Source organism: Pleuronectes platessa, chromosome 23 (genome assembly GCF_947347685.1).
Source record: "Pleuronectes platessa chromosome 23, fPlePla1.1, whole genome shotgun sequence".
Taxonomy (NCBI): domain Eukaryota; kingdom Metazoa; phylum Chordata; class Actinopteri; order Pleuronectiformes; family Pleuronectidae; genus Pleuronectes; species Pleuronectes platessa.
Genome location: NC_070648.1, coordinates 4,992,119 through 5,019,051, shown reverse-complemented (window position 1 = coordinate 5,019,051; position 26,933 = coordinate 4,992,119). Strand labels below are relative to the sequence as shown.

Genomic DNA, 26,933 nt, shown 5'->3' with positions numbered 1-26,933 from the left:
GAACGTTTGAACCAAATTTGAACCAATTCCCTCAAAGTGATTCTGTGACATCCTGTTCACCAATTAATGTCTTCTCCCCTTTTTAATGCTTTTTTCCCATTTGTAGCTCTCTGCTCATCTTATTCATGCAAAACACATTAGACGACCTCTGTGTATAAATTTGCTTTGATTTCAATTATAAGGGAAACTAAATTCCTCCTTTGCTGATGAAAGGAAACTGCTACAGGCTTCATGTGAGGACACAAATGTCCGAGTGACTTGACATTTTCCAGATGATGTTTTCTAGGACGCGACGGACATGAAACTGGAAACTACAAATACGTCCGGATGAAGAGAGACATGATGATTTGAGAGCTTTGGGGGGAAAAGGTTCGACGCCAGTGTTGATGAGGAATAAACAAAACATTTGTATCTCATATATTTTTTGGGGGGTTATTTTTACTTGTGTGTATTTGCATATTTGACAGTCCTTCAGCTTGTTGGAGTTGAGGCAGACGAATCCCACCTGCTGCTCCCCTCACATGACTCTCCTCTCAGCACAGTGACATAAATGCAACACACCTTTTTCCTGGAGGGCGGCCTGTTTGAGCTGTCAGGCCCCTACCTGCCTCCTCCTCCTCCTCCTCTCAGGTGCATCCACACTCATCATCTGCCATGTTTGCCTCAACCTCCCATCGCTGCTGCTGTTCTGCACGATGCTTTTGATCAGGAGGAGAAACCCGTCGACTCTTTTATCGTGTGGCTTTAACGCAGCTTTCAAAGAAGAACTGTTCGGCCTCCACGCCGCCTCTTCCCCTGCTGGAGTTTTAAATGTTGGTTCACTCTGGGTTGGAGATGTCACTGACTCGGCTCTGGAGAGTGGGAGCTTCACTCAGGTAAGTTACAACCTTTCCTGTATCAACACATGATGTCTTCTTTCTGTCCAGTGCAGTGTTTTACTGCTGATTGTGTCACATCCCTGCTGCACTGCTTCCATTTCACTCGTGTATGTGCAGGATATTCAACTTTTTGTTGATTCATTTTTGATCTCATTGCACTTTGCTGTTTTCTGACACTTGCGTTATCCCACTCTCATGTGAATTATGATTCAAAAGCTCAACTTGAGCTCCATGTATGAGCTTTATTCATATTTTTGAAGTACATGTCTTCTCCACATGTGCAGAAGGAACTTTCTTTAGTTCCGATAGAGATTGCAGAATGGCTATTGACTGTTGTGGTGCAAACTCAGCGGCTGGTGTCGGAGTCTGAATCTAATGTGGTTGTTGTTTTTGTTTTGGAGATTATTAATATGTGAGTTGGATTCCAAGTTGTACAGTTCATTTATATAGGGCTTTTCTAGTTTTATTAACCACTCAAAGTCATTAACACACCTCCAATATCACACACACAGTCCAGGGTTTGGTATCTTTCTTTAGTCTCTGTAGTTTCTGCCTGATAGGCGAGATGTTTGTTTCTGGGATGAGTGACACTGACCTGAAACGAGGATCATTCCCCTCCCAGAAATAAACTAGAATCAATCATTGAGAAGTGGACTCTGTGGATTTGTGCGTTTTTCGTGTCATAAAGAAAGAGAACTACAACGTGTGAAGGAAAGACGCAGGATGAAATGGTGGAGAAGATTTGTTTCTGCTCCCCTTGACACCAGGGGCTCCTGCTCTACCCATAATGCATCACCTCCCGCTGTGATCTCTCACCTCAATTTCAAACTTCTAGACACGGATCTGTTCCATTTGAATAATTCACCGACAGATTTCTCTCCCCGTCGTCTCTCATTCGCTCCTCGTCCTTCTCCTCGTGCGTTTTTCTCTTTTCCATGTGGCCTAAAATTATCTACAAAATATGACTGAAATGTCAGCTGTAATTACGCATCATGCTTCTCTCTCTCTCCCCCTCTCTCTCTCCGTGCACATAACTCATTCATACAAGAGTAATTTTAGCTTTGCATGGATTTGCAGCACTTTCATTCTGGACTATGGAGTTTGTGGAGTTTTTAAATTTCTGTTCCGGTTCATGTTCTGTCTCTAAAACGAGGAATCGCCGCCTCGAGCAACTGTACATGTTAAAGAGACGATGTTAAAAGAGACCGGACCCGCACATCAAGTCTTAGATCTGCAACACGAGGACTTCAAACGCTGCTGAAACTCTCAAATGTGACCGAGCCAGGACTTACAAAGAGAGAGGTCCTGCAGGAGAAATTAGATTTCACCCTTATTAGGTATTTTCCACAGAGTCTTATTAGAGCCTGAGCGTGGGAACGGACCACATCAGAGCCACACACAGGGAGGGGATGATGGGAGAAACCAACGCTGATTAAATAACTGATTTTCTACTTATGTGAACTTAAATCTCGTGCAAAACACCCGCTCGTGTGTGTAGTTGCAACCCGTGTTAACACTCACAACAAAACACGGCCCCGCTGACGTCTGAAGACATTCCTCCAGCAGCTTCATCCTCAGCCGCTGCAGGTCCGGACTGTCCCACTCCTCTGGATCCACTCCCCAGTACAGGTCCACCACCTGGGAACACACACACAAAAGCCCATTCAGTGTATTTTATTAGAAGAAGACACAAACATAGAGGCGCATGGATGTGTTTTAGTAGATTCCAGAGGGTTAAGGATGTTTCTATTGTCCCAGTGGGGCAATTACAGAGAGAGATATCCACACAGGCCGCAGGTGAACACAGAAGCTGGACGATAAATACAATATAAAAGACAAAATCTCAATGAATTATTTATAATGCCTATAGCTGAATGTTCTCTACATCTCTAAAAAGAAAATATTCCAACTGTGGAAGAAAATAAATGGCGGAACAAGCTTCCACAGCTCAGAGGAACAAGGATATGATGGATTCTCTTTTTAAAACAGGGTTATACAAAAGGATTGTGTTATAGCTGGAGGTTGCTGCTGCAGGAAAACACATAAACATGTAAAGAGGATATGAAGACGTCCCAAATAGTTGACTCCGTGGACGTGAACCTCTGGAAATCTTCGTATAAATCGCGTGTTTAAGTGCAAATATCAGGTTTTCTATTCTCTTCATCAGCATCTTCTACGTAATGGCTAGTTTTGCATCTGTCGCCATCCGTCATGGTTTAGTTTACAGCTGAACAACATGTTTACATGTGAAGTACAGCTCAAGTGAGGATCCCTGGGCTTACAGTCCAAAGTTTTCTATATTGCCGACACTGTTTTCAACACTCTCAGCTGCTCTATGTGACTGAAAACAACAACACCCCCCTCAGCATTGAGAACCAGCAGGGAGAATCAACTGCACACACACACACACACACACACACTAACACATGCAGGCGACAGAGGAGGTCTCCCACAACACATTCATCACAAGTTTTGGCAGCTCAGACAACTCCAACTGTAAACACGCCACGGGGGGAATCTCCCACCAGAGGGGAGAGGAGTGAGGAAGCATCTGAAAGTGTGTGTGTGTGTGTCTGTGTGTGTGTGTGTGTGTGTGAGGCCCACGGCATGCTGCTGCTGGCTCGGGGCTCGTCTTAGAGGAAACAAGTCCTCCTGCCGGCCGCTTCCTGGGACTCTGTCGGCTTCTCTTCTTCAGGCCGGGGCCCGACGAGCGCCTCACAGTAAAAGACACATGAGGTCTGATGACCGCTGCTGCTCGGAGGCTCAGGTCTCAGTCCCTTAAAATGTCTAATGTGAACTTCTTCTTCTTCTCTGGTGGTTAAAAACGGTTTTGCATGAGGAGAAGTGATTAAGCAGCGGGGGGGGTGCTGCCGCCTCCCTTCGTGTCCCGCTGCCCACCACACTAGCAAATGGGTTTCACCTGGCACAATGACTGACACGTCCGCAGTGTGGCAGAGTGCACACACACACACACACACACACACACACACACACACACACACACACACACACAGACACACACCGACCGGCTGGCACTGACACCGAGTGTGTGGCGCAGTGTTTTGACAGTTTGGATGATATTCGCCTCCCCCCATCATTGGCGGCGGCGGCGGGGGGGCTGGAGCGCCACTCGGCTCATCTGCTTGTTCGTCTCCGTGCACCTGTGAGCAGCTGAGTCCCGGTGGAAGGAGACAGCTGTCACCTCGCTGCAGGAGTCCTCCCACAGACGAGCAGGGCGCTGAACAAATATTTTCATTAACAATCAGACCGCTGGCTTCCTGCCTGTTTGTCCTTTTAAAATGTAGCTTTTTTCAATCAAAGATGTTACATGTGACAATTCTGCATGAGAATAAATAGAAACAACCAGACTGTTGTTATATATTTGGTTCAACTTTTGCAGCTAGACTTTCAAAATGTTTCCAACAGCGTTCAAACCCAGAGAAATGCTCAGTTTTAATCCATGAGATGTTTCTTTTTTTTATTAAACTATTAAACTTTAAGGTCATATAAATGGAAGAGAAAGCCCCCGCCCCCCCCCCTCCCCCATCACAAATATCATAAACTTTCTCTAAAGGCAGATAAAGTCTTCCATCTACTTTTTGCGTGTCACCAGGACGAGCAATAAATCCTCTCGACTGAGGAGCCGCCACTTGGGACCATTTGTCAGTTTTGCTTGAGAAACGACCTAAATGATTAATGGATTTTAAAAATAGAAGCTGATGAATTTCGTCCGTTCACTATTTTTAGCTATAACATAAATGAAATGGCAAACTTACAGTGAATCCTTTATATTTGAGCAACGACAGCAGATTCAGAGAAACGCCTTAAACAATTGATTGATAATCAAAATTGTTTGTTTTGCCGTTCTACCAACAGATGATATATGACACGTGAATGCAGAATGAAAAAATAGTCCAGATCACATGTGTTCCCCTTGTCGTGCGCCCGCTAAAGGCTTTTACTTTGAAAATCTCTCCCACTCACTGGTGCGCACACGACGAGCCTCCCTCGTGTCGGCCTGTTGTGGAAAACGCATTGTGTAGCACATCAGTCACTGTGTATCAGTGTCACTAATCTACTTCCAGCCTCCATGTGTGGGAGACTGCAATCGGCCTCGTGTTGACACCGACCGGAGGGGGGGCGGGAGGGAGGGAGGGAGGGAGAATGAAGTGAGATGAGCGCCTGATTATGATTGGTTTCCACCGTCTTTCAAGCAGGTGACTGGGAGGATGAGCGGTAATTAAAAGATAAATGAAGACATTCGTCATATCTAGTGGCCTTGAGCATGTGTGTGTGTCTGTGTGAAGTGTGTGTGTGAAGTGTGTGTGTGAAGTGTGTGTGTGTGGAGGACAGAGTGATTGAATTTGCCCACATCAGCCGGGACGAGGGAGAAACGGCGAGCTGGAGGAATGCTTCTCCAAAATGGCCATAAACACTAGAGTGGAGTTAAGAGCTTTGGAAGGTGTTCCTTAGAAGACTGGTTCTAGCTGGAACTATTTCACAGCTTCCCTCCTCCTCCTTCTTCTCCTTAGAGCCAACTTCTTCTTTGCTCTTCCTGATTACTTTCCCTCTTCCCCTCCACTACGCCGCCGAGGGCGCCGCCGCTTGCGTAAGAGCCGAAGCTGCTTCTGCTAAGCTGCTTTCTAATGCCCTTGGAGGGCGCCTGCCCACGGCCGGTCAAGCGCAGGAGAAGCAATTTTTTTTTCTCCTTTTGATTCATTTATTGGATGTTAGACTTTGGGATTATACCCAAGATACCCAGGAAGAAAGGGCATGAAATCAGGCGGGGGAAAAGCCCCACCAACTGTAAAAAAAAAAACAAGAGTAAAAATAGATGTGGCGCCCACATAGAAATATCTTAAGCTCTGTACTGCAGGCAGTTTTACTAAGAACATGTAGTAAATCTCTAAGAATGTTTGATGAATGCAGTTTTCTGAGAGCTCGAGAAAATTGCAAGTTTTAGCAGCAGATCTGGAATCAGATATATTTATGCACCGATATGAAAAACACATGCATGAAGGTTAGATCTCCGAATCGTATGTTTTACTTGATTCAATTCCTGGCTTCTCTGATACGAGGTCACACTTTCCCTGCATGACTCTAACGGAGATGATTGAGGTTGTCAATAACGCGTTCCTCGGAGAAGACTTCACGTGCACGCCTCGGAGTGAAATCCGTCACGCTCTGAGAACGCCGGGGCCCTTTAATGGCTCCGTGTTTCAGACTGATAAAGCTCGACCAAAGCACGTTGAGGTTAACAGCCAGTCAAAGACACGAGGTAATGAGATCCAGGGACTCGCCGAGGCTCTAATGAGGCACCGGCTCAGGGAGATATACATTTTTCCATCACACAAGGGTTCTGATAGGTCACTCTGAAGCTCGCCACACGTTCAAATTATAATTAATTTGGTTGATTTTTTTTAGAGCCTGTCAAACACAGCTTTGAGATGCCTGAGAATTAAATGGGAAGCAGGCACAACTCTGAAGCTCCCTGAACTATAGATTGAATATAAATTTGGACGTTGTGTCTCCAAATCCTGTCACTAGTCAGAATAGAAGCAAAAATAAAAGTGTATTTTGACTTGTTAGTTGTGTCCCCATCAACTAACATGGAGGAGAAGGGGTACATGACCTATAAGCTACTATAGCCAGTCACCAGGGGGCGAGGGAGATGATTTATTTTCACTTTTAAGAGGCTGTCATATCCTCCATCTTTATATACAGTTTATGCCTTGAACTTAAATAATTTGACTTGTAAAGGAACATTTTAAAAATATTTATTTTGTTGTCGTGTAAGAAAATTAAGCAAATATTGCTGTGTTATTGGGAAAAGGTGAAAGGATAAATATGTTAAACTTATATTTAGGTCAATAATGTTAATTTGTGTTACTCCTTGAAAGGGCTAGCTACTAGGAGTGCGACCAACGTGATGTCACTATGCTGCAGAAGTTTCATTCATCGATTGTTTGCACCGCACATTCCTGCATTTGGGGAAAACACAAGAAAACCGAGAGCCTGTCAGATTTGGGTCAAGCTTGGTTTGTTTTCTCTCGGGAAGGAAACTCAGAAAAAGCATCATACGTCTCATTTAATCTTTTTGAAAGGGGTTTAAATCTTAACTTTAAAACATTTCTGTAAACTCCTTGAGGAGGCTTGAAGATCAGACCTGAACCATAATCACGTTCAGAATTAAAATTGAATTATTCACATTACTTGTGCAGCTAATTTTGCCTGTGGGACGTTAAGTCTTAATTCTTTGACTGTGCAGAGGACTCCCTGACTTTAACAATTCGTGGGAACCAGTATAAACTGAGTGGAGCGAACTCCTTCCACATAAACCTATCTCTCCACAGCTCCTCAGTTCAATCAGTGTTTCTCTAGAGTCACAAAAAACAACAGTAGGTCAAAATACAATATATTCATTTCCAAATCATTGAGAGATTTTCGAGGAACAGAACATCTCGGGGCGGACCGGCTGATTTTTTTGCATTTTAACCGAGCGTAAACCCGGTGGTGAAACAAATGGCGGCTCGGGCTCAAGCAGCTGCTCGGAGTCCATTCATTTCTCTAATCAGAGACACACTGCCTGCGGTGAGTCATCTGGGCAACATCGCTCTTTGTAAACCAGCGGGTTAACTGCAGACCACGGCACAACAACAAGTGTCTCACTCAGTTTGCCGGGAACGATTCTCCAGTTAAAGTTCTCTCTATATTCACAGCAAATATACTCAAACAGACTTTATAATCAGGTCCCGGTCAGTTTCAAAAATCTCTTTATTTAGATTTTACCAGATCGCTTTAATCCGTCTGTCCGTCAGAGAGTTTTCTTTCTCCGAGATCCTCCGCTGACAGCCGATAAACCGACCGGGCCCAGAATATAACCTTCACTGTGACAGTGATAAGACATCATCTCCTCAGAATGAAGACGCCTCCCGAGGGCCGAGAGAGACGCGGTGCAAGCGAAGCCTTAGATGTATTATTCCGATTTGACTTCTGATTGTATTTGCTGATTGTCATTCAGGCAGTTGGCGTGTTTGTGTGTTTCTGTGGAGGCCGAGCGGCGAGGGGGAAAACGGTCTCGGAGGGGGGGGGCGGGGGGGGCGGGTGAATGAAAGTGGCGGCCTGCTGCTGCTGCTGCCAAGGAGCGGAGGAAACGGACGGAGGAAGAAAAGGAGAGGTGGAAGAGAGAGAGAAATATGGCGTGCAGTCAGACAGATGGAGGAGTGAGGGATGAAGAGGGTTCACGCCATGTGACAGGTGATGAATTTGTCATCTTCCAAGTTTTTCCGCATCTGAAGATTGAGTATAATAAATATATTGTAACTTTTAAGATTTTTCATAAAAAGTTATTTAAGGACATTTTTAGGTGGGTGAAATTTCGAAGAGCGTCTTTTCCGACAAAGCCAAGCTGACAGCCACGTTCTCCTTTTTATAAAAGTGCAAACAAAGGAAAAGGCTTTTTTGTTTTTTTGTTTTTTTAATCGTCGTCACATGTTCACGCCTCATCTCGTGAGTTTGAAGCGACGCCTGAGTGACAGCCGTTGAATCAATTCGCACAGCTGTGGCCCTTGGAAACTTTTATTTTAATTGTAGCGGCTGTGCATTTGTGTGTGTTTGTGTGTGTGATGGTCTGCGAGTTGGCAACCGTAGCGAGGTTTGCCCACATCGTTAACATCTGTTTCCTGCAGCCCAGCGATTCCGTTTAAAGGTCATTTATGTGGAGGATCATCAGAAATGCTTCTACTCCTAAACTCCTACATGTAGAAGGTGGTGATGGTATTGTTATGGAGCTGGGGGATGGGGGAAATCTTTCATGTTTGGATGGATGAACGTAAATGTAAAACCGTGGTACAAGTGATAGAGTGGAGATCTGTTGGGGGGGAGGTGAGGGTTCTGGAAGGCTGATGGCCGGAGACAAGGGGAGACAAACAGGGACTGGCAGGACGAAGGACGGAGCCTCAGAAGGACGGAGCCTCAGAAGGACGGAGCTGTGAGCAGGGCTGGGTGAGTGTCCAGCCAGCAGGGGGACGAGCTGAGCGGGATCTGAAGGCTGCTGCGGGCGGAGGTTTGATGAGTGGGCGGTGGGGGGGAGGGGGGGAGCAGGCGGACGAAGCAGTGGGCTGAGTGAAGCCGGAGACGTGTGGAGATCACAGGCTGCTCATAAAGATGACTGCTCCCCCAAATGTCAAGCCATAAGCATCTCTATCGCCACCTGCTCAGGTCGCCTACTCCATGTTAGTGGATGGGACACGGACCATTTCCCATTAGTTTGGTTTTAATTCGATATTTGATGCTATAAAAACCAAGTGAAACATCACGACTGACAGCTGAGACTGACTCGCAAATTGCACAGACTGTAAATGCACAAGATGGTGGCCCGTTCCTCATCCTGGATATTATGGCTTCATTTCTAGAAAGGGGGGGCGAGTCATTGCATCTGTTGCCTCCCCAAATTCATGGGGATTTAACAATATATATTTTTAACTTGAGGGAATGTTCCCCCTTATAAATGTACGATGTTAATGTCTCGCAATATCTGAATAAAGACACGTACCAACTACTGCACCCAACAAATAATTCAGATAGGAGTTAATCTGTGTTTGAGCTGCAAGCATGAAAATCCACTGATCAGTGTTCAGCAAATACCACCACATGGCTGGAGATGAGTTCTTTTGTTCCCCCCCGACTGACGCCAGCCAAACCTCACACACCATCAGTGATCTGTCTGTGAGACCTCGTCTGACCCTGGTCCGCTGTGTGCGTCCACCGGCATCGCTCAGTCGTCATGTGGCTGTTTAGTGTCATCTCTTTAAATGGTTGAGCACACGTATGAGTGATGAAAGCCTGGAAGAGCAGGAAACATGGGGATGGACCCCCCCCCCCGCCTCCACTCCCTGGTCGCTGCTTTGCACTGATTGAATGAGGACGCACCCCTCGGCCCCTGGGCTGGATCTCTGTGTGCTCTTCCTCCCTCTATCCGTCCCTCCCTCTCTGTCGATCCCTCCACATCCTCTTATGAGGAAGGATTGAAAAGGAGTCGTGTGATGAGGGACCCGAGGAAAAGTGAGTTTCGTCAGCTTTGGCATATGTGTGTCAGCGTGTGCCAGAGGACGTGTGCCAGAGACGTGCATGTGTGAGGCTGAGGGGGGGGGGGGGTGGGAATGAAAGACAAATTTATGAAAGTAGTGAACGCGTACGTGTTTTACATGTTAAACACCAAAACTGGAGACTGCTTTTAGCGAAGGTGCCAACTCTCACATGGCGTGGGTGAGGACGAGGAAGAGTTGGGGGGTTTGGGTAGAGGAGGAGGAGGAGGACGAGGAGAGAGGGAGGGAGGGTGGGTGAGAGGAGTAAGTGAGTCATAGTAATAACTCCCAGGCCTTCTGCATCATCATTTCAGCTCAGGCTTTGTCACGGCGAGCTGAATCACCAGACAGACACGTGGCCACGCACAGTGGAGCCAGAACGTCATCGTGCACACGGAGGCATCAGAGGGACGATCGCTACGTCTATGAGTTTGATGGTTTGTTATATTTTCATATCTATGATGAACCATTCATCATAAACTGGATGCAGTCATTTGGGCATTAAATCTGTGATGCTTTCCTTTGGAGCTTTCTAATCGATGACGAAGGGTTTTCAGTAACCGGCTCCTCATCCGAATGAAACCTCAAAATTATCCTCTGATCACGCCTGCATTATCAGAAATATATTCAATTCCATTAGGACTTAGTACTAAGTGTATATCTTACTGTGCATTTACCAGAGAGGAACCTCTGAAACTTTCTTATATTTCCTTGAGATGGACATTTTAAGTCTTTCTGATTTTGATCAGACTTTGAGCCTGACACGAAAAAACTTTAACGTTGAATGACTTATTCCCACGTCTCTTGAAAGTTCTTTATTTTCAACAAATTGTAATTTTTCTTAATCAACTCGTTTGTCATTTACTGAAAACCATGGTTATGTAGAAAGCAGTAGAGTAACACATACTACCAGTGCTAGTATACTTCTTGTTACAGCTAGGTCCTCAAATGAGTACTAACGCCAGGATGCTATGAACCAGCGAGGTGGAACATGGGACTGATGGTGTAGAACCACCGGACAATGTGCACCCCCCGTATTGATGTTAACCTCCACAGGAAACAAGGCCGCACCACTCAGCAAACCAATATAACACTGTTTACTTACAGCTGCTGTGATTCTGATTGTTTTCCTTCTTCGAGACTCGTCGACAAGTCAAAACTTAAACGTCTATTTAAGGAATTCGTAAAATCAGTCGGAACATCTGTAGACGGCATGTGCTCGGAGCTGTTTATGATCTAATCGATCACAAGCCCCCCCGCACAACTCCTCAAACCCTTCCCAGGAACAATCTGTGACACAGATCTTTGAGTGACTCCGGGGCTCTCCTGGATTTTGTTTAACAAACAGACCCCTGATAGCAATCTCTCTCTCTCTCTCTCTGTGTGTGTGTACAGTACACTGATGCTGATTTGCAATGCAAATGATCTTGATGAGTGGACACCACGGGGGAGAGCTCTGCAATTCTCCGACAACAACAAAGGGAGAACCCTCGCGTTACGCCGCTTTACCTGCGGCTACATCTGTGCCAGCACCTCGCTGATGGAAGCCTTATCTGAGCTGGCCTTCTGTGCGTTTAAAGATACACAGACCTCTGCTTGAAGCTCTGAGGGGTTTCCCTCAGGCATCTATGGCTGTGTACACCATCATGTAGATTTGGAGCCACTGAACGGTCAGCTCTGTCAAACCACAGCTATGGAAGTTAAGGTGAAGACAGAGGACGAAGTCAGGAGAGAAGTAGAAAAGCAAGTTACCTGGAATTCAATCCCATAGTTCTCCCTGCAGAAGTCTCGTAGTTTGGGGTAGACGTGCTCCTTCAGTGCGTTCCTCTCTGCTTCTGTGTCTGAAGAGAGAAGAGGGAGGGAAGCTTATTGTAGCACATGTGTAACAGATGGATGTTGAATTTAAAAGCCTTGATTTGTAGGATGTCTTGTTTAACTTAATGGTGAAAGTTTTATGGAATAATTTAACATTTTGTGTCATTTTCCCGTCAATTTCTTATCTTTCCCGTAGAGTAGAAACAAACCCTTATAATAACTGCTGACCTTTATAACATGTGGAAAGATTTTGTGTGACCATTACAATAAAAATAGATTTCAATGCACATTGGATTCTGTGACGCGTGATACCACTGTGCAACTGGGATGAGTGCATACAGATGTGTTGACTTGCCCTTTATTTGTGAGCACATTTGCTTAATATTTGTAATTAATTGAGAATTAAACACTCAAATTTGCGGTCCAATGACTAAGACAATAATCTAATATATGCACAGCCACAGAGTAAATACGATTGGCCAGCAGAGCCAGGGCCGACACACATACGGCTGCAGAATTTATGCCACATTACCAAGGCAGTGATCATATTGGACAGAGGCGGTGTCACCGAGCGAGAGCCCACGGCCTGTTGACGTGTCCCACTTTCTCCCCCCCCCCCCCCCCCCCCCCCCCCCCCTCACCCCCGCCCCCCCTTTTCCACTGTCTTCCAAATGGTTACCGTAATGTATTTGGACAGGCTCAGTCTCTTCCCCCCCACCCCCCACCTCTTCTTCTTTCCTCTGAAGGGAGTGGACGGACGGGTGAGAACGGAGCGAGCTAACCCCACCCGGGCCGGACGGAGCGCCGGACATCCCCTCGGCCGCGGAAACCGTGTCATGCGCCGCGTGAGTGGAGGAGCTCACAGATTCGGTCTGACGGATCGGTCTCCAGTCTATCTTTAGCAATGGCTCCGGGCCGCGGCCGCACACGCATCTGCCCAAAGGCGACCCGAGCAAAATGTCAAATCAAAGCCGAGACGCTTGTGATAGTATGCAAATGGTGAAAAAAAAAAAAAGGCAGCTGCTGCAACAGTGGAGCTGTAGTCTGCTTCCTGTGGAGACACATCACAGTACCAGGCAAGTAGAAGGTCTCACGGTGACACGGATGACATCATGGCTGCAGGAAATAGCACAAATTTGGATGAAACCTTGTTTGTGTGTTTGTGTGTTTGGGAATGAGTGCCGCTCGCTGTCTCCATGTGACCTGACAGACTCCACTGTGTTGCTGTTTGTATTTTCCGCTGATAACAGCAAGACGCTTCTCTCTCCACCTCATTCTTTCTCTCTTATTTTCGTGGGACGATGATGAGTTATGGCAGCCTGACGTATGTGTGTGTGTGTGTGTGTGTCTGTTGTGTACACGCCCACATGCAAAGGAACAATGACAGAATGCTAGGTTTGCCCTCTCTCGCTGTGTGTGTGTCCTTGCCGATGGTTTTTTTCCAATCTGTTCATTTCTATCTGTTCTTTTCAGATATGTCACCTCAGCCACTTTTAAAAAATTCTCTCTCACTTATTTTTCCTTTCTCTCTACCTCCTCATGGGCGACCTGTCGAAAAAAAAGAAACACAGCCAAGGCTCCTGGTTCCTGTCCTTTCTTATCCATCTGTCTTTCATACACTTGTCACTTCAGTTACCCAGAATAAACCAAATCCAGTCCTTTCTCAGGGACATAAACATAATCACGATATTATAAAATTGCAAGACCGATGTGGAACTGAGGGCTGGAGACTGTCTCTGCCTGTAGTTTGAAGATAATGTGGCATTTCAAAGGTTGTTCTCTAACTTATTGTTTGACTTTATCTTCAATAATATGGAAGTAATATTCTGGTCGTACTTGTCTTAACTTTTATTCATTATGGTCTTAAAAAGTCATAAATATAACTTGTGGAAACCTGCAGCAAACAATGAGTATCTATAAATACTATTTGGTTTGAACCTCAAACTTTCAAATTTTGAGAAGCTGCCCCCAGTGAATATTTGTCTTTGCTATATAACCCCGTTTCAGCACAACTAAAACAAACCGAACAGATTAACCAAAATCACATCACGCTGCCTCAGCTGCCTCCTCACGTCGGTCACTCCTCAGCCGCTCTCTCCCAGGCTCATCAACACGCATCTGACAAAGCCATCGCTCAGCTCTCATCAAGATTCACTAACCGACACTTTAGAGACGCTCGGTGAGCACAACTGCTCAGAGGCCTGTGATTAAACGAGAGAAAGAGAGAGAGAGAGAGACGGCAAAGTCCACAAGACAAGTGCCCGAGCAGATGAAATGGAAACAATGCTTTGATTTGGGGTCAACAAAGATGCACCAGCGTGTGTGTTTGTATCTGGGATGATAAATGGTTTGGTTCAGATTTCTACCTCCTTCCCGATACAGTGAAAGGAATTTGCTGACCATCAAACAAACAAGCCAACCGACCAATCAAATCACATCTCACTCGTTGATGGAGGTCACGAGTTCTTAAAGAGAAAAAACTTTTTGGGTGTAACTGTTAACAACTCGTTGACGTATGCAAACTGTAGAAAGTCCATAGAGAATTCATTTAAAGCGACATAATCATAAAAAAAACTTTGAAAACCACCAGTCAAGCAAATATTCCAACAAATCAGGACTGTAAACATTCTATAGACTTGACGTTTAATTACACAGTTGAAAGAATTACAAACTGATGAATTGACAATAACATTTTAGCTTCAAAATTCGGCTCACGGCCTGCAGCACCTTGTTCTTCCTTAAAAGCACAGAACCAAATCTCCCCTACATCAAAGTTAACCACACGAGACCGAACATCCCCCCCCCCCCCGCCGCTCTCCTCCTTCTTCGTCTATACCACCCAAACTCTCTCATGTGCAGAGCTGAACCTGCGCGGCCGTGATGCAAACGCACAGTCAGTGAGCAAATCGATAGCGAGTGACCTGGAAGACGCCGGGGGGGGGGCAGACTGTGGCTGTGTGGAGCAGCCGTCCATGAAGGCCAGATGTTGCTGCGTTTCCCGAGCAAACGGAGAGACCCGGATATCACTGAATCAGGAAACGAGGAATTCCACTGGTGGTAATCGAGCCACGACCCCAACCTGATGCTCACCAGCTACGGTGTGGAATAGAAATAACATGAAGCTGGTTGTCACAGTGGCGGGGGGGGGGGGACTCTCATGCCTCTGTGACTCGTATTTGATTAAGTGACCCTCTCACTGGCTGCAGGCATGATCCAGTGTTGGTCTACCCAACGTGAGAATGTGCCACGTTCACTGGGGAACATCTGCACCGCCAGCTGTTGCCTCCAAAACCACTAGTGGGTCTTTTGCGTGTTTCATGTGTTTGCCAGCAACACACTGGACTGATTAACGACTTTCAAGATCACACAAGAGCTGTGTGCTAATTCGAGGGGGGGGGGGGGGGCGGTAGCATTTGAAGAGCGGTAGCGACTGGGCTTTTCAAACGTGGTCAACCGATGTGTCCCTCTCGTCCCTGAAGCCTCCAACAGGTGGATCCTCCTCAGATCGACCTATCAGAGGATTCACTGCACTTCGGGTAACTGTTTTAAAAAACCACGGCTTTCTAACTCGGCGTGCGGGGGGGATTAATATTCAAATGTGACTCCGAAACGTGTGTTCATTAAAGGTGTGATGCTATTCTAACATAGGTAACACGTTCCTGAGCTTCTGTCTCCACTTTGTGTGAAGAGGGATTTAGTTTCTGAATTTAATTTACACCGAGTCTATTTTTAAAAAGCCTCGCTGCAAAACGCCCATAGGTGGAAGATTGCACTTTATTTTTCCAATCGTGAAATATCACTTTTTAATCTTTGATGATAAATCTGTTTACTTGACATTGTGATCTAGACAAATTAAGATAATATATGTTTTACTCCAAGGAAGATTAAAGTGTGGGAATGTTTTAGAGTACAGTATCTATTCCTCAGTTATGGAATAAATCAATAAAAAAAAAATGAATCATATTGTTGTGGCTTGAATTGTGGGTTTAAATAGAAATAGATTCCCAAACTAAAAAATATCTTCCAAACAGACGTTGAATTAACATTCATTGTAAGTTGCCGGTCACGTTCTGTTCATTTCTAATCTCAGTTAACATTATTATGCCTCCAAACACCCCCCCCCCCCCCCCCCCCCCCCCCCCCTCGCCACAGCCCTTCATGTGCACATAAAATAAAATTCCCATTAGATATAAACCGCCCGCAGACCGCACCAGTTTCCTGGAGGTTAATTACGTCGGTTACGAGTGGATAATCACTGTGTAATTTTACTCAGGTGGATCCGGGCGGGCTGCTCGCTATCACCTCCATCATCTCTCCCCCCCCCCCCCCCCCCCCCCCCCCCAGTAAAGTGTTTTTTTTACAGTGTGTTCCGTGAAATGGTTTTGAACACGCCGGGAGTTGGACGAGCGTGCGAGGGGCAACTGCTGAATTTTGTCAGAGCGACGTCCTGAGGGGTGTGAGATTGCTCCACAGCGATCGGGGGGGAAAAACTCTGGGAGAGGTCACTGGGCAAAAAAAACACAAAACACAACCCTGCTGCCAAAACGAGACACAGCGAGCTTCCTCTCTCGCTTCGGGACACGAGCAGACGCGAGGAGGTGGAGAACGCCATACGCCTGCGTCATAAACTTTTAACGTGCTACAGAAATAAAAAAAAAAAGAAATACCAGCACCCTCTAGATTTTCAGGATCCTTCTCTTTAAACAAAAGCTGCCCTTGATACAGTCTCCTCACCGGTCCTCCCTCCCTCCCTCTCCCTCCCTCTCTCTCCCACCAGACTCTATTAGAATTGAAGGAACTCATTCCTATTCTTAAAGGCGAGATAATCAGGAATCCCAAAAAATACCTACAACACAAACCAAAAGAAAAGATAAGCAGAGTTAACAGGAACTTTGGGAGTAATCTTGGGGGGGGGCTGCGATGTAAGTGGTCTCTGTACTGACACACTAAATCCTCGCTGATGGTGCACGGGAGGGTTCGGGATGATTTTATGCATCACATCCCCGAGGCCTCTCGCCTTTTATCAACTCTAAACAGCTTAAGTGATAGCTTGCATACGAATGGCAGCCGATGGCATGTGAGCCGACGCCAGAGCCCCTGAGGTGACAGCGGCAAAGGTAATGGAGATGTCTCGATATGCTTATATGGATTTACACATGCACACACACTGACAGCTGAGACAGTCTGCATAGTGCACACAGAAAACATTCAGAAATAAATCATGTCAGGCTTGTTTGTTGCTGCCACGGGCCCGAACAGATAGCTGGGTGTTTAATTGATCGGCTGTTGCTGACACACACACACACACACACACACACATACGCACACAAGCGGACAAGAACACGCACATGCACACACACAGCGACAGACGGATTCATCCACCTGAGCCAAAACCTTGGGATCCATTAGCGTCATGGGAGCAGGATGTAAATCCAGTTAAATTTGTTGTTTGGCTTTGACACACTGTAGCACATGGTGAGATAAATCCACTACACTGTGAAGTCAACTTTCTCGTGTAGCATCTGACATCTAATGAAATGTAGCTGCGGTCCGGATATTTTCCAGAAATCTTCCGGAGGGGGCCTGTATGTGAAACAAGTCGGTCGCTCTGGATCTTTTCCAGAGCGACCGACTCCTGCTGTTGTGAAGGAGTCTGACCCGGACGATGTAAAAGTCCGACTCCCCGGAAAGATCTAGAAAACTTGCTCCACATAGTATTCTCTATATAAAGATGGACGACACTTTCTCGCACTATCCAGAAAGGTAGCTAAACTCCACGAACCCATGTACTCTTTAGTTTGGTTCACGTCCCATCGACTAACATGGAGGAGGCAGTATATATGCCCTATACTGCAGCTAGCCACCGGGTGGAGATCGAGACGCTTCACTTTAACTGAGCCATCTTTATGTACAGTCCATGGTCCGGACATTTCCCCCGTCTGAAACCAGCCGGTTGTGCCGTGCCGTGACCCGGCAGAGGTCTTAGCATCCGAATGCGTCACCGTCGTCTTTTTGATTAACGGGGCATTAGGGTCAGCACGTTCAGCAGAGCCAACGCTATAGAGCACATAAAACTCTCACTGCCGTAGATCAAAGTACAGAGTGCCCCCCCCCGCCCAGCCCCCACCCCTTCCATTCTCACATACACAATAAAAAAGAAGTGCTGCTCCACAGTTATGTTGGCGTGATTATCACTGCAGATAGCATGATTCACCCGCCCCTGCCTCTGCTATCACAGATTACACAGTTATGTGCGATATATATTTTGTTAACTTTCATCGAGGGGGAAATTCATCAACATAAGCGCGATCCTGCCCTGGCCTTGGGTGACTCCTTCACAATGGCGCGGCTGCGTTTCGTTGCCCACACATTTATATTTCGGAGACATGAAGGGATAAATACTCGGAGTTGCCGAGTCGCTGCCGAGCTCTCAAGGCCAGAGCAGCGTTCCGCCCAGCAGGGATTTAAGGAGCGGTTCTCTTATTGTGACTGAGTGCCGTGGAGAAAAAGGTCCTTTTATACATTTGTGGCATGTTATTGATTCGCTGTCTGTTGTGACCACATTATACTGCACAGCTGCAGCTAAATAAATGCATGGACAGCCCCCTCTAGTGAAGATGGAGATAGAGGCTCGGCAGCGGCACTGAGGGCACACCAGGGTCACACTCATGAGTAACGGCACATGACGTCTCAGCAGGGGAGGGTCTGCAACGGGGGAAAGAAAGTCTGCGAGTAGAGGGTGTGAGGACGGTTTGAATCTGTTCTGCTGCTGAGCACGTAGCTGCAACTGGAAATACAAAGTGAACTCATCCCTACACATCTAAACAAATGCAAAGAATACTTCATTACATGTTTGATTGGACTATTGTGATCTAGTTGGGACTCAGCAGTGTTTCTGTGCAACTGTCTGAAGTATACATTGTGTTTGGCTCCATTACTCTAATATGGATTCTGGATATCAGCATCTCGCTTCACATGAAACTAGAGCCCCGACCCATTTGTTATCGCTCAATATACATATCGTGTTTATGTTTGCCGCTATTTTACAGAATAAACAATGCGTGCAAAGTGTATTTATGTTTTCATTTAAGTTCAAGTTCATTCAAGCTCTTTAGATTTATGTGTTCTTTTTATTTATAGTCATCTATAATAAAGTTTATGGTTAAACTGTAAAGTATCAATCCTTGTCTCCACTGCTGTGGATATTGTTTTGGTATTTTGAACCTCCGACCTTCAGTACACATAATATCTTAGTGACTTAAAATGCTGTTTGCATGTGGCTGAGAGGCCTAAATAACAAGTTCTCTTTGCAAAATATACACATTATTGTGGAAAGGGTGTTGATCACATTCATTTGTCATAAGCATTTGCTCAAGCCATCTTTTGTTTACTTGACAAGACAGCTTCTAAGCCCAGTTTTCCATTTTTACCAAAAAATGTTGGAAGAGCCTCGCATCAACACAAAGCCTCCTCCAAGTAGATTTCTGGCCAACTCATTAGTTGATTGGAGTAATAATTACAACAGCCAATTAGAGAGCAGGCTGGGGTTACAAGTAGTCGAGGGGTTCTCCTGGTAAAGGTGTCACCACCTGTCCCCAGTACGGTCTGACCTGCACATTCATCTGATGGATTGAAAATGAGTTTCAGCCCATCGCTTCACTTCAGGTCATAATTAGCTCTCCTCACAGCTCAGGCGGAGATGTGTACCTTTCCATTTCAGCCTAAAAATAACTATTGGAATAGCCCGCGTGTTTTTCCGTCTACATTTACTTTGCGATGGAGGTGGGAGGGGGGGTGACGAGATGATCTGAATGACTGAGTCAGCTACAGGTGGCAAGACGACGCCAGACTTTTCTGCCTCTGCTGCAGATCATAAATGTGCAATAATCCGAGGTCAATTCATTCATTCTTTTCTTGGTCTGCAGCAAGGGCGAGCAAATGACAGTGATGTATCGACCTCCCTTTTTATAAATCCTGGTGCCCTCCTTCTCTTTCTCTGTCTTCCTCTCTCTCTCTCTCTCCTAGCCTACTCTACTTCCCTTGCCTTGTTTACTCCAGTTTTACCGAGCCTATTTTTACCCCCTTTGGCCCAGAGGGCATATTCAAATACAGAGCTGCAACTGGGTGTCTCCCTCACGACCCCGGCCCTTTTGCACTCTGCTCACACCGTGCACCCTGTGTCCAGAGCAATCTGCTGCTCTGCCGCGTTGCCCGAATGAATCATGCACCCATTTGTTTCCATTTGGTCGTCATGTGGCCTTGCGTAACCTAATTTTAAGACATGTTCCCAGTCGCTCCAGCAGGTTAAGTGGGTCCTTTTAAATGTCACTGGTGAATGGACTCGAGCTGAATCCCAGAGTCCTGACTTCCCTCTGAAAGCCAGTGCTACAGATCCCCAGCTGTGGACAGTGGCTTTATTCTCAATCCCAATGCATTAACCTTATAGATTTTACATCACATGCCCGAAGCCAAAGTGTTTCCCTGCACTTGTGGGGGAACGCTGCAGATTTTCTCCCTGTGATTAGCTTTTTCCAGAATAGATCTTAGAGAAGCGGGATACACTAATTCCCCTCTGCAGGTAGTAGATCTCAAACACCGCACGAAACATTTGTAAAGATTAAGTGAGGAGGAGGAGGAGGAGGAGGCTGCGTCTTGTGTCATGTGTGCGGGACGGGGATGGGGATATTACGCATGCAGGCTCTTACCGTCGGGGTTGGCACAGATGAAGACGCGGACGCTGCGGCCGGTGGGGACGTGGTGCGGCGGCAGGGCGTTGATGTTGCCGCTGACGGCCGCCCTGCGCAGCGCCGACTCCCGCGGGCAGGGCTGCCTGCTCCCCACTCCCGACGGCCACATGGGGGGCGACTTCCAGCGTGGCTGTGGGGACACATACAACAGCAAGGGTTCAACGTTAGCGTGGCCAGGGGTGGTTGAGGATGATGGAGGAGGAGGAGGAGGAGGAGAGGGAGGGTGGGATGGCAAATGGACAGACGTGCAAGTTTACGCGCAGATTTCCCGGATCCATCCATCAGCTTGGGGCGTTATTCATGGCAGAGGCAAATAGGTGAAGATGGTTTTAGTAATTGTGCCAAGAACTTTTTTTGGGCACGTTTAGAGGCTGAGGACATAATTGGTCCAAAGCACTTTCAGGACTCACAGGAGGTCTCTGTGTTGTCCTTCCTCACATGCATCGCCTAATGCAGATAATATAAATAATAGAACATTTGACTCCAGGTTTTGAAGCCCTACAATCGGCTGCCTTGCCTTACCAAGAACGCCGATGCTCCTCCACACGCATCCACACACCAAATCAAGTTAGGATGGATCTGCCAAATCTCCTCCAAAACACAAGGGATGACACAGAATGTGTTGCTCGCATGCATTCATGTGCTACGGGTATAAGAATAGGATATTACGCACAGCCTACTACCGCCATGGTGCATGCGTAATTTGTACATGTCCTTGGACGCATTCATTGAATTGTCATGCCACTGAGCTGGGACACAAACAGACACAACAGAACGAGACGGGGACACAATCTCGGGATGGACGAGCAAGGCAAGCATCCGTCGTGTTCCCACCCCGGAGACGATGCTTGGGCAAAGGGGGCGAATAACCCGCTAAGCACGGTTATGTCGCCGGGGAGCAGATGTCAGGTTCGTCGGGGGTTTTCCGGGAGTTGGTCTATCCTGACAAAAAAAGGCGGTGGAGGACAACAACAACAAAAAAAGAGAGGAGCGGGTAAAAGTTTGGGGTAGTCCACTAGTGGGGACTACATGAGATCCTCAGGGGAGGGGGGGCACGCAACTACAGATCGCCGCGTCCGCACGGCGCGTAGAGGAGATGGCGATGCTGCCGGAGACGGGCACAGAAAACGGGGACACTTCGGTTGTTGCTCACATTCATTCGCTTCATTTCGCGGCTCCGGGATGTATCCAAGCGGTGAGAGGAGGTGGAGGAGAGCGAGCGCGCCCATCAGAGACGCTGCGGCCGAGAGGCGACGCCGGGAGACCGCAGCAGGACGGACGACGCCGTGTGTCGGAGCGCTTCTCCCCGTGGCATCCTCCTGTCTCTGCGGAGCCGAGCGGGCGGGAAGCGCGAGACAGTCAAACCGAGGCTACCGGTAGACCTTGTCAGAGTAAAATATCCCTTGGATGAAACGCGTCGCAGCTCTACACTCAGATGGACTAAGATCCTTGAAAACGCTTGGAGGGGAATAGTCATATTTATAAACTTATTTGTGTTTTTCCCCTTCATAAAAAAAGCTCCAGAATCGTCTAATTGCACTAGTTCCCAGGGTTAGTGCTTTTATTCTGAAAGTAAAATAGTTAATTCCGGTCTGGCTCTACTTTTCCTTGTCACACTTGACTCACTCTCTCTCCTCAGCGATTTCTATTAAAACTACAACCGCTTGACTTTTCGCCAATGACTTTACAGCTTTGACAAATCAAATGTTTTAACTTTATAAAGTCTTTTACTTTATTCCTCAGCCCCTAATTTTACTTTCACATATTCAAATTTTGAATCTGTCAAAGTGCTTCACTCTATCTGGTTTGTTGTCAAAGGCATTAAAGAGATACTGCACACTTGCATTTGTTCTGTTGAGCTTTATGCTAATGCTCTTTATACATTACTGCTGGTTTTATTATCTATTAGAAAACTATCGTACATTGCTAAGTAGGTTTACGCAGACAAGGGAATTGGCTGTGTTGTGTTTTGTGCAAGCAAATATAGAAATGCAATCCTTTACCAATTCATTTATTATTTTTATTTAAAGGTTGAATAAGGTTCATAACACCAACTACTGTTTCAAACCATATTGTACCTAACAAGCCCAAAGATTATCTGCAGAGTCAACTTTTTGGGAAGTCTTTACTTCATGAAATTTTTATATCATATCATATCATAATAACACGTTAAGTTATCAAATATTTTATTGCAATGACGCATTAGTATAGCAATATATGATTTACAATCAAAAAATTGAATAGTAATAATAATAATTATTAATCCTAGTTGTTACTTTGTTGAAGGAGTAGCAAGTTACTTTTTGAGTAACATTAATCATGCGTCCTTTGCCAGACGCAGCAGCTGGGAGGTGGAGGAAGGGGGGGGAGGAGGGATTTGAATTAATTGCTTTATCGATAAATGTACCTCTGCTCTGCAGCCCGTGGTTATTTGCGCTGGAAGTTTAAGTGCATTGGATTTGTACTAAACGGAATTGATTACTGTGCTGTTCTCGTGAAGGGGAAACGCTGAACCACGTATTCTGCCGACCACCAGCGTCCCTCCACTCTGGGTCTCGGTGTTTAGTGGGCAGCACGAAGGGTTTCTCGGAATCTGAATGTGTCAGTCGTCTCCGTCCTTAAGTTCAGCGTCTGCACCCAAGCTTTTATCTTTTATGTTCCAGGTGGATATTCTGGGCTACTAGATTGTTTCTACACAGCTCTTGCCTGTCAAAAACATTTAGAGGTAAAAAATTATGAAGCTTTTGGCAGAAAACAAGTGGCAAAGGTCCTAATTCGGGGGGTTTCCAACCATCATGCCCCAGACAGTAGCATGTTTTGCCTGCCGTGATGTGAGGACCCTAAACATATCTGTCATCTTTTCATATACCCAGCTAAGACAAAGATAGCAAAGGAAAAAAGAAACATTTAAGTTCATAAAAAAGATACTGGATCATAATGATAGACATTGGTGCTGTTTACAAGTTCTTAAAAACTAAACATCTTGTTCCAAATTAACTAAGAACATCAGAAGTAACAACGTTTCATTCACCATAATTGAGGCAGCCCACTACATCAAAAGCAGAATATTATTCAAATCTCAGTCTAGAGGACAGATTAACATGAAATGCCACATTTAACAAATTCATTTTACGTAGAATCAAATAATTAGGCACTGGATGACTTACCGTTCTGCTGCTGCGGGTCTTGAGGATGAGTCTAGGGCTCTGCGGGCTCACGACGACCCATTTAAGACGAGCCTGCAGGGCCACCGAGCTCACACCAGAACAAAATCCAGACTCCGGAAAAGCTCAAGTGGAGCCCGGGGGGGGGGGACCGGGAGTCTCGTTCCCAGCCGAGCTGTGACCTTTCTCTACTTGATTGTTCCGCTCGCTCCCATAATCCTCAGTCAGTTAATCACGAGGGCACCTGCACTGGATAAATACACAGCAGTCTTATGAAAGGATGCACTTTACACAGCTTGTTGCCATGATGGGGATGTGAGAGGAGAATAGAGGGGTTTTGTATCAGTGTTCGAAATTCCGGTTCCCTTGTAAAAATAGCACATGGGGTTTTTGAAAGTACAAAAAAGTAAAGTAAAGAAAATACCATCTTGGCGATGTCCCGCTCCGCCCCTATCTTAAATAATTAACCATCCCTACCCGATTTGGTGCCCTCAAGTGTCAGTGTGTGAGTATGTGTGCACTCAAGCATTTACAGTAATTGCAAGTTGGAGGCGTGGGTGTGTTTGTGTGTGTCTGTGTCTCTGTGTGTGTGTCTGTGTGTACTCCTGTCCCCCGAACCCTGGACCACTCCAAGCAAATGTGAGTCGCCGTTGTGACAAGATGTGATGTGTCACCTGGGAGACGCACACAGACACAAAGGACAGACACTAGCTGTTCACTTGGCAAACGTCCCAACACACACACACTAACACATACACTTTACACATCAGCTTCACAAATAGCCGGTGATGGATGGTTGTTTCTGCACAACAGCTGGATAGAAACGGGGGGAAGTGGGAGTCAGAGCAGACGGTTTGGGAACATCTATTTCTATGTGCTTCCCACTGGCAGCGCCACATTAACTCCTTAATTGAACGGCCCACTCTGAACTGGATCCTTCCTGTTAGCTGACTCAGGGATCAAGGGCGTTCAACTACACACGGTCCCTTTGGGGTTTTTAAGTCATTGATGGGAAATCTGATCTTGGACAAAGTCCCAGTGATGTGATTCATGCTTTCATTAAGAGCGACTCAGCGGATTAGTTAGAACTGTATTCATTCCTCACTGTTTTTACTGAAAACTTCATAAATGAAAAAGCACAATCAAAGCTTATTGAAGGGGATTTAAGATAGGGAGGATAAGAACAGCAGTTTCACGATTCCAGTAAAAACATTCTGTTAAAGATCCTATATTCTGTTAGAAGCAAAATCATAACAATGTCATTTGAATTCATTTGAGGCATTTTAAATATAAAGTAGCATGAAATCTTAACAGGAAGTTTAAAACAGTTTTTGCTATATCAAACACAAGAACTAGAATCTGAGTTCAAACAGGCAAGTACAATGAATGAATTCAATGAAACCCCTGAATTGAGGCTGTGTCCTTTTGGAGGCTGCATTTAAAGAGACAGCAGGGTGGGCTGTACCATTTCAAAGACTCCTGCGAATAGGGGTGATCCCTGTTGTATATATCTTTTTTCAGATATTACAGTTTGAGTAAAGGTTACTGCACGTAGCTAATTTAGATGGTAATGACCAAGTTTTATTCCAATTAATATCTTAAGTGAACTGATTATTCCCCTTTAATGATATTTCTTTGCATACTAAATTTCCATCATGCGTATTATTATTACCTGTTGTGTATTCCTGTCAGGTAGAACCCAATGTTCCTTTAGCAATTAAAAACAATGCCGTATAAATGAAATCTGAATCATCTTATGTGCCTGTGAATACAAATCATCTGATTGTAATTAATTTACAGAAACGTACTTTGGCCTCTGATCCTCTTTTAGCATTTCTCCAATCCCATGATGCTCCTGGGTCGTCGCTCCCGTGTGATCACGCTCTGACCCCCGACTCCTCTCTGTCAGTGCTCATTTCCATGAAGCACTGACTGAATTAGTATTGGCTTTAACATCACCGACTGATCCCAGGTGCCTTGACACCTCCGCATCTCATTTGCTTTAAAATATTTAAAAAAAAAGCCCATTTTCTAATTTCACTTACATGTTCAGGTTCGTCAGCCGTGTATGAATAATTAGCTAATTTTCCAGATTTTTTTCCGACGTCTGTTTTGAGGAGCAGATGCCTCATCCCAATTTATTTATGCAAAGCAGATTAACTTCGGCACCTTGCGAATCACCGGGTTTATTCATGAGGAGGAAAAAAATTCACACAATTGACAAACAGGAGCGGTTCTTGCGACTTTGATTGTGATGTGTAAAAAAAAAAGTGATTTGGCCACTTCAGGCATAAGGTGTTTTTTTCCACGAGCGCATCTGTCCTCCTCCACGTTTCCTCCCGCCAGTGTTTACGTTCACACATCCAATAACACTTCTCTCATAACCAAAAAAACCAGGAGATACCCCCGGCTATGACTGAATACAAACCTGACAGTGCTGGCTTAGTGGGACTCAGACATAATCCTGCTATTAGCCAAGACAGGATTCCAATCAGGTGCTGCACAATAACAGTTCCCCTCGCTCTTTCACGCTTTCACCGGCAAAACAGGGGATTAAGAGGTGACAGGCGACCTCCTGGCCTGGGATCAGCGGGAAGGAAAACCTAACAGGTGGTAGTGACACCATCGAGTCACAAGTCAAATGCCAAGAAGACACAATTTCTTTTAGCTTTAGCTTCAACATGCAAACATTATTTTTTAAATATTGTACACTTAAGAGGATTGAGAAATAAGAAATGTGGTTCATATGTTTTTCAGCTCCACTTTTACACTGCAAAATGTGTTTCCTCATCAATTGAACTGCTAGGATGTCACCAATGAGCAAATAACACAACTTTTAGCTAAAGTTTTCATGCAAAGATTCATTCATTTGTCCCTAGACAAAAATGACAGCTATTGCCAATGGCTAAAGGTGCACAATTATGATTATTTTCTGAAAATGTAAGCTATATTTTACTGGAATCATAAGGTCTAGGCTAGTAATCAAATGTGGCACACACACACACACAACAGCCTTTAGGTGCAGAATCCCAGATATTTATGATTTTTCATGGCCAGATAATTAATGCCGCTTTTCAACGCTCACCAATTAGTGGTTTTGTTTCTGTGACCTTTGGTGGTTAATTTGTTTTGGATTTTTTATTTTGTTTATTTTAAGTGGCTGAAGTTGAGGGTCTGATTATTGTACAACACATACACACATACACACATACACACAAACACACACACACACACACACACACA

General features: G+C 45.5%; 1 protein-coding gene across 1 annotated transcript in view; it reads right to left on the bottom strand.

The window, feature by feature from the left end:
- Window positions 1-21,694, bottom strand: part of LOC128430677 (NACHT and WD repeat domain-containing protein 2) — a 40,968-nt gene extending 19,274 nt beyond the window's left edge. Inside the window, exons 1-4 of the mRNA XM_053416799.1 lie at window positions 21,680-21,694; window positions 20,485-20,656; window positions 11,717-11,805; window positions 2,400-2,516 (exon numbers count right to left, since the gene is read on the bottom strand). Coding sequence (XP_053272774.1) covers window positions 2,400-2,516; window positions 11,717-11,805; window positions 20,485-20,656; window positions 21,680-21,694 — 393 coding nt within the window. The remainder of the gene's footprint in view (window positions 1-2,399; window positions 2,517-11,716; window positions 11,806-20,484; window positions 20,657-21,679) is intronic.
- Between the last annotated feature and the right edge of the window lie 5,239 nt (window positions 21,695-26,933).